The sequence below is a fragment of the Malania oleifera genome, chromosome 3, assembly GCF_029873635.1.
Source record: "Malania oleifera isolate guangnan ecotype guangnan chromosome 3, ASM2987363v1, whole genome shotgun sequence".
In the NCBI taxonomy this organism is placed as follows: Eukaryota; Viridiplantae; Streptophyta; class Magnoliopsida; order Santalales; family Ximeniaceae; genus Malania; species Malania oleifera.
The window spans coordinates 96978907-96986931 of NC_080419.1; the positions used below are offsets into that span (position 1 = coordinate 96978907).

The 8025-nt window shown below is 37.6% G+C and overlaps 1 protein-coding gene across 2 annotated transcripts; it reads right to left on the minus strand.

The window, feature by feature from the left end:
- Positions 1 to 4233: 4233 nt before the first annotated feature.
- LOC131152362 (3-ketoacyl-CoA synthase 11-like) lies at positions 4234 to 7822 on the minus strand. Of its 2 annotated transcripts, none has more exons than XM_058104203.1 (2): positions 7573 to 7822; positions 4234 to 6277 (listed from the first exon to the last, which is right to left on the minus strand). In XM_058104203.1, the coding sequence occupies exon 2, from the start codon at positions 6169 to 6171 to the stop codon at positions 4663 to 4665; it is 1509 nt and encodes a 502-aa protein (XP_057960186.1). In that variant the 5' UTR covers positions 6172 to 6277; positions 7573 to 7822; the 3' UTR covers positions 4234 to 4662. The 2 variants fall into 2 exon arrangements, with proteins under 2 accessions (XP_057960186.1, XP_057960187.1); XM_058104204.1 differs by having other exon boundaries at positions 4234 to 6298; positions 7573 to 7774.
- Positions 7823 to 8025: the final 203 nt, after the last annotated feature.

The following is an 8025-nucleotide window of genomic DNA, read 5'->3' on the forward strand; positions in this document are numbered from 1 at the left end:
CTAATAAGAGAGTGCTATTGACACTATGTGGGCAGGCCATCAGGATGGCATTGCATTGTGACATTGTTGAAGAAGAGGTATAACTAGCCATACATGTGTGATGAGGTGGTTGAGTTGCCAGCAAGATAAGGTGGAGTGTAGGAAGATTACAGGGTTGTTAGAGCCTGTAATCTCAATTACCAATGAGATCATGGGAGAATGTCTTACTTGACTTCATCACCATCTTGTTAGAGTTGGAGACGGAGGGTCTATACTCATGGTTATAGGTAGGTTTTTGAAGTATGAGATATACTCGCATCAAAGTCTTTTTTGGCAAAGGAGACAACACAATGCAAGGAGACCACATCTGTTTGTTCCTTAAGACATTATCAGTGATTGAAACTTAAGATTCATAGGTGGACAAAGCTTTTTAGAATTTTCAGTTCACAATTTGACATTTTCTTTACCACCCACAGACAAATGGACGGACAAAGGGATTAAATGGGCTACTAGAGTACTTATGCCATTTCATTACCACCAATTAGAAGAATTGGGTGCAACTACTTGATGTGGCTCAATTATGTTTCAATGCCCAAAAGACCTTTACAATCAATAAGAGTTCTTTTGAGCTTGTTACAAGCTAACAATCATTGTTGCCTCACACATTGGATGAGTCATACAGAGGAAAGAATCTAAAAGCATACATCTTCACCAAAGAATGGAGACGCAATATAGAGATCGTTTGAGCTTACTTGGAGAAAGCTTCTAAGAGGATAAAGAAGTGGGCATATCAGGGGAGAAGACCATTGCTCTTCAACGTGGGTGAGTTGGTGCTTGTTAAGCCCATCTTGAATAAATAAGGTTACTATAGGGTCAAGATAGGAGAGTACTTCGCAAATATGAAGGATCAGTCTCCATCTTGGCAAAAGTCAAGAAGACCTCTTACAAGGTTGATCCTTCGACTTGGATGAAAGTGCATCTTGTGTTTCACGTTAGCTACCTCAAGCCACTTAACACTGACATTGAAGATCCGAGTAGAATTAAAGGTAGTGCAACCTAATAGAAGAGGAGTTGAAGTCATCCTTACAGAAAAAGAGTTCACATCATCAAGGAAGAAGTGACATGAGTTTTCAATGAAGTGGAAAGGCCTTAGGGACACAAAGAAATCAGTTGGATGTCAATATAAGACTTACAATCATTCATGAACAAAGGTGAAGAGTACCTAGTGTGAAAGTATACGAGGACTTTAGCTACTTAAACTTGTTTAGGGCATTATGCTTGCTTATTATCACTTGTCTTGACTACATGGGATGGGCAACCGTCATGTAAATAGTATTATAAGTTTTGTTAATTGAGTATGTCAATGTCTTAGTGTAGAATGAGAATATAAATCCTTAGATATTTTGATATTTCCTAGGGCCAGAGCTAAAATGGTATATAAAGCTCTTTAGGAGAGGGTGTGTGTTCATCAATTTTGTAAAACTCACTAGCATTTTGTAAACATGTTTAGCCTAATTGCTTCCCTTGCTAAACATATGCTACTTGTAGGGGCGTTGTTAATGAATTACGTTGCCTCCATGTTCACTGTGTGATTGTCATTTACGTATATGAATTGGTTATTGATTTTGCTTACTTCTCATTTAACTGTTTGCTTTAACTAGTGTTGCATGGCCCTTCATTAGGTGTGAATTGTTCGGGCCCGTGACAAAAAAGCCTAAACTAGAAAAGCACGATGGCACACCTTCTTTGCAAATGTTGAGCCTTGTTGTAGATGATTGCCTTTAGGAGTTTGTTATTTTAGACCATGGTTTTAAATCATGGTTGCGTGTAATTTTGCATAATAGTGATGGGTATCGTTGGACGTGGGAGAAGGAACTTACATAGTGAAAAGCAATCACAACAGCCATGGACTTTTTTCACTCATGCACAATGATGCTAAATTCAAGAATAAGCTTGGAATCTTCTTAAACATTATTTTTAATGAATTTGGTTGCTTTTTTTTTTATTCAACCTACACACACTTTTGATAGGCAGCATGACTATATTTTTATTTTGGTATTTACCCTACTTTAATGTGTATAAAATTTAGGAATATAATTAAAATTGACAACATAGAATGACGTGTCACCACAATGCAGAATGGTGTGATTCTTTAGTCTCCAGATTGAGACTAGGAATCATCTCCCCACACTTGTGGAAATACAAAGCTACAAAAACCTGTTGACACTCAATTTTGTCTAGGATCAATTTAGTTAAAATCTAAGTGCTTTTCAATTAATTGGTCAAATAATGGACCCAAAAAAATAAGTTAAGAACAATTAATGAAGGTTCTGTATCTCTTTCTAGACTATTGCTAGCATATTTTGAGTGTTTGCTAAGTTTGAGGTGCAATTTTGCATTTTTAGGGTTTGGTCCACCTTTTTATTGGAAGGTGAGGATATTCTTGGCCTAATTAGGGTTCTCTTATTGGGAATAGGGTAAGGGTTGTGTCTAAACACTTTGGACAAGGACGGAAGCTCCTTGTATTTTAAGGATATTTTTGAAGAAAAAAAAAGGGGGTATTGTGGCAAAACCCTATCTCCTATCCTCGACAAAAGAAAGTCTTGAGGAGCTCTCAAAAGGGGATTGCACGTTAAAAATGGAGTGACTACATGTTGGGGAGAAAAATCTAGTGGGGGATTTATGGAAAATCTAGCGAAACCCTAGGAGGAGGAAGCACAAGATTTTGAAGATTGAAGACTAGCATACTTGGGAAAGGGGGCTTGTGTTTTTCTTGGGTATTCGTAAACATTATTTGGAAGGCTTGGGAAAAGGCACCAAGCTATGGCCTTTTATTAATATTCTTGCGATATTGTGTTGCATCATTTTCTTTTAAGTTGCAACTCAATGAATGTGTGTTTCTCCTTATTTTTTGTTCTATTTTTAATGAGATTCTCGTGAGTATGTGGTTATTGTTCCTCATTCAGTGTGGTCTTATTCGTGATCATGCTTAGTACTGTGGATTGAGAGGAGGAGGTCTTAACAAGAGAAGAGAGGGGGATCACATTTCAAAAGACAGAGAGCAAGACACGACTACACTTTGAAAATCAATTAAAGGAAGAGCTTGACACCCTCATCAAAGGAACCATAGCTGGTGGGGGCGTGATTCCTCACATCTACGAGTCTCTCATCAACAAATCCTCTCTAAGGACTAATATTCAAATTGTCAGGTCTTTATCATGTTTTTTTAACCTCCAAATGGTTGGTTAGTCTCTGTAGTGTTTCTATCTCCGTACTTTTGCAGTTTCTGTTGGTGGTAGTCGGACTTAATGTGGGCAAAACTCTGGAACAGTTGATCTTTTTCTCTGCTCTTGTGGAACTTTGTAGGTGACCTGTTTTACTTTTGTCCTTGACAGCGTTCGTAGGGGAGAGTAGGGTTGGTTTTGTATTACAACAATAAATGAAAATGAATGTTGGGTTATATCTCAAAATCAACCATTCCGTTCTTGCATTATATTTGTTTCCCCTATCAATTCGTCCCATTTAATTCAATTTTATACAAGTAAATATATCCATGCAGTAAAAAACTGAGGTGCAATCCAGTTTCCCTGAAAGAAATAAAATTAGTTGTGGTATGTCTGGAAAATATGAACAAGATGTTAGCATTCTTGTTAGTAATAAAAATGATCTTCACATAATTTTATTTTTTCTTTTTTACTGCACCTCGTGTTTTCATTTTTTTGTCAGACTTGACTTGAGGAGATTATCAACGAGCTTGAAATCGATTCATCTTGTTTATCATGAGATTATATTGGGCTGAAACTCAACCAAAAATTTTATTCAAACGATACATTAAAATCAGTCGGTGATTAAGCTTGAGAGTTGCCAAGGTTGGGTATTAGTTGTTTTGAACCTACTCAAATTGCTATTAATTTACAGTCGAGTAGACCACAAGTTGTAAGTTACTCAAGTTTGAGTTCCTTATTACTAGCTTGACTTAGGTATGTGAAACCAGGACAGAAATGGTGTGTGAAGTCAAGGTGGAAATGAGGTCAACCATAATTTCTTGTTAAGCACAGGGATGAACCGAGCCGACAGTATGTCCTTATAAGAACCTGAAGTAACAGAAACACTTCTATTGCATATTGACGCAACTTTAGACCAGGCTTACCACACCAAATGAAACATGGTAAGAATACCACTGTCCATTTTACTTTATCATCAAACATTGAGCAGGAATGCTGCAAACAAAGTGTAATAATAAACAACTGAATGTGGACACCAGACAGGAAATTTGGGTTCCATTCATAAACAACTTAACCTTGGGCAAATTACATTAGGTTCCAAGCCACGTTGAGCTTATCATGTAGCACAAAGTGGATAGTTTGCATTCAGCATGACCTAGCACAAAATGAATCCAATCCAGTAGAACACTCTAGCTAAGAACCCCTTTTAACCTAAAAACTCTTAATCTGGAAATGGATCCCACTGTTTTCTTTGAATTCCCAACATCGGCAACAACACATCTACTGACCTATATTTTGATACACCTAAACTCAAAGCATGAGGAAAAACAAAGCAGACACAGAAATAACTGACCATCTTACAACCCCTAAGAACATAAATTCCACGGCGAAACAAAGACGAGATTTTTACCACCCAAAGAGGCCCTCAAACTTTAGATGGCTGAGACTTTTGGAACATTTACGGAAACCGGTCGATCTCGGTCATCCAAGGATTCTTCTCCTTTGCGGGGTTGATAGTTCTTAGAGCCTCCCAAACTGCACTGTTACACTTGAACCCAGGACCAAATGCTATCTGCCATGTTCTATCTCCTTTCTTCACCCTTCCCTTGGCTTCGATATAAGCCAATTCATACCAGAGAGAGCTGCTCAATGTGTTGCCAAAACGATAAAGTGTCATCCTCGAAGGTTCGATATGCCAATCAGTAATTTGTAAGTTCTTCTGCAATTCATCTAGCACAGCTCTACCCCCAGCATGAATACAGAAATGCTTAAAAGCCAGCTTGAAATCTGGGATGTAAGGCTTCACCTTCACCTTAAAAAATTTCCTCCGAACCAAAGTTGCAAAGAAGGGCAGCTGTTCAGACATTGGTAGCATAAGGGGGCCCAATGTAGTGATGTTCGCCTTCAGGGCATCGCCAGCAACTGCCATCAAATCCTTTGACAAAGAAATCCCGATCTTCCCAATGGAATCCTCTCGCTGGGTAACACAAGTATAGCACTTATCATCAGAACCTTTGTGAGTCCGGACTGTGTGGACCAATTTGTACTTAGAATGCCATCGGTCGGACATCTTGTTAGAAAGCAGAACTGCAGCCCCTCCCATTCGGATCAAGCAATTCGAGAGGATCATTGATCTATCGTTCCCAAAATACCAATTCGTAGTGATGCTTTCCATGCTTACAACCAATGCATAGGAATTGGGATGAACTCGAAGTAGGTCTTTCGCAAGATCAATTGAGATCAAACCAGCACTACAACCCATCCCGCCCAAATTATAAGTACGTATGTTTCCTCTTAGCTTGTAATGGTTAACAACCATTGCAGATAGAGAAGGTACGGGATTGAATAAGCTACAATTGACAATTAGGATACTGATATCTTTTGGTTTCACTGAGGTTTTCTCAAAGAGGCGATCAAGAGCACCAAACATTATCATCTTGGCTTCTTCTCTTGCTCCTGCCATTGATGGATTTGGAGGAATATTCATAACAGCTGGTGGCAGGTAAGTTGATTCACCAAGACCAGATCTTGCCATAATTTTCCTTTGGAACTCGATATTTTCCTCAGTGAATGTACCTATTGATTCAGAACACTTCATGAAACGTTGCCACGAGCATTTGTTATCATCATCAGGCTTAAAGCACGAGAAATCAACAAGATAAACAGGGCGGGGGCGAGTGAGGAAATAGAGAGTGGATAGAAAGAGAAGGGTGCTGGAGCAAAGGATCACTGAAATGATATTGTACTGGAGCTGCCCCAAAAGGTCATGAACATCTTGGAGTGAGAATGCAGAGAGTTGGACGACAGTGATGACTGCCAGAGGTGATAGGAAGAGGTACATTGCATGAGTGACGAGGTAATGGTAGCCCAATTTCACATATTTCAGTTTCAAACCCTGTTTGAAATCAGGAAGTCTTGGGGAAGCAGATGGAGCGATCAAGGGTTTGTCAAGCTTTGGCTCAGCCATTTTGGTGGAAATTCGAAATTTGCAGGATGACGCCTCAACTCAACTCAATCCCTTGAAGCAAATAGCAGTTTCTAAGATTAAAGGCCGCACTTTTCCTCGGATTTTCCTGAGAATGAGAATGTAGGATCTGGATATTTGGTGATGTACCCAAATGTGTTATTTATGTAAAGCACAGAACTTCTCGGACAAGGATAATTAGAAAATGCAGGCGGCACACAGAACCCAATAACCAACAAAATGAAGGACCCAATATCAGGAAGAACTTAGAAATTGAACTTCTCTCTACTTTTCGTCACGACTAAAGGCTGATTTCTCTTTTCATGCTGAGAAAATAACATATTTTTCCCCAAAAGAAGGCAAAAGAAGATCAAACAAACGACCGTCGAAAGAGAGGAGAGGGATGAATTTAAAAAATATATGTTTGTTTACTATCTGGATGTGGCAAAACGTGAATAGTATCATAGTTAATGAGTTCCCAGCAGAGGAGCAGGAGAATGAGATGATCTCATCGCATGAAGCTATTTCCTATTTGAATTTCTGCACATTCATTGAGTTATCCAATGGTGAACATTATGCATTATAATCTTTTTCATCACCATTCTGTCTACTTCAAATATGTTTAATAAATATCCTTTTATTTTAAAAAATGCAACTCCCATTAATTACCTCAACTGCTTAATCCTTGTTATTTCTCAAAAAAAAAAAAAAGCCTATGCAAATGACATGTAGAATGCAAATAATATAGATAAACACACACACACACACACACATATATATATATATGTATATATATTCAACTATTGCACATTATTTTATCTTGATATTTTAAATTCTTAATTCTTTTTTAGATTATGACGAAAGGCAATTTTTTTTTAAAATTATTTCGATAATAGTATATACTGTTTTCGATCTGCATTTGTTCATTCACATTTAGCTGAAGCATGCATGGTTACATTAATGAAACATATGTTTCATAAATGAAATTTTAGTAAAATTTTATTATGTGTTCCTAAACTTTTGATTATTTCAATATTCATTTTGAATCCTCTATTTTCTTTTGATGTTCACCCTACATTAGGGCTGCAAATTAGCGAGTCAAGCTGCGTTATTTGGTGTACTTGAGTGAATTGGTAAAAACTTGACACAATTAGTTTACAGTCTTACCCATCACCTCTAATGTTATTGACAAAATAAGTAATCAATTTAATGAACTATATATAAAGACAATCCTCCATTATCTTTCTACTAGTGTCAGTGTGTGGTATGCACCGTACCCTGCAGTCCCAATTAAAATTAATGAAAGAAATGCAAATCAATTAAATGCTGGGAAGAAGTAATGTTTATATGGAGAGAGAGAGAGAGAGAAATATATATATATATATATATATATATTTATTTTACCTCCAAAATTCCTTGACTAAGGAATTTTATATATAACCTTAATCTTCTGCTTGGGACAGCATTGTACTAATATGGCCCTCGATCATATCTCTCTCTCTCTCTGGGTTTTCTATGAATTGAATCCGAAGGCAGTGCCCTGCCTTTTAAATAAAAAGAGAAAGGTGGAGAAAGCGGGCAATCGAAAATTGCATGCCACCCCACACGTTGCAGCATGGAAAAGCATGTATGCCATCCACTTCACGCCCCTGGGGCCCCTTATCTGTGTGATTGCTTTGCTTTTAAGCCGTAAAGCTTTTTTTTTTTTTAAATAACATGAGAGGCCTAGTAATTATCTAATGAAGCATGAATTATCATCCTATTTACACCTATATGATATTTGTACCCATACTTAATTACATTGCGAGATCAGAAATTGATTTCAATAAACATTGAACAAAGTTCAATTTGGTTTCG

Excerpts from the sequence above, each read along its gene's own strand:
- LOC131152362 (XM_058104203.1), bottom strand. The coding sequence starts at position 6,171 with ATGGCTGAGCCAAAGCTTGACAAACCCTTGATCGCTCCATCTGCTTCC.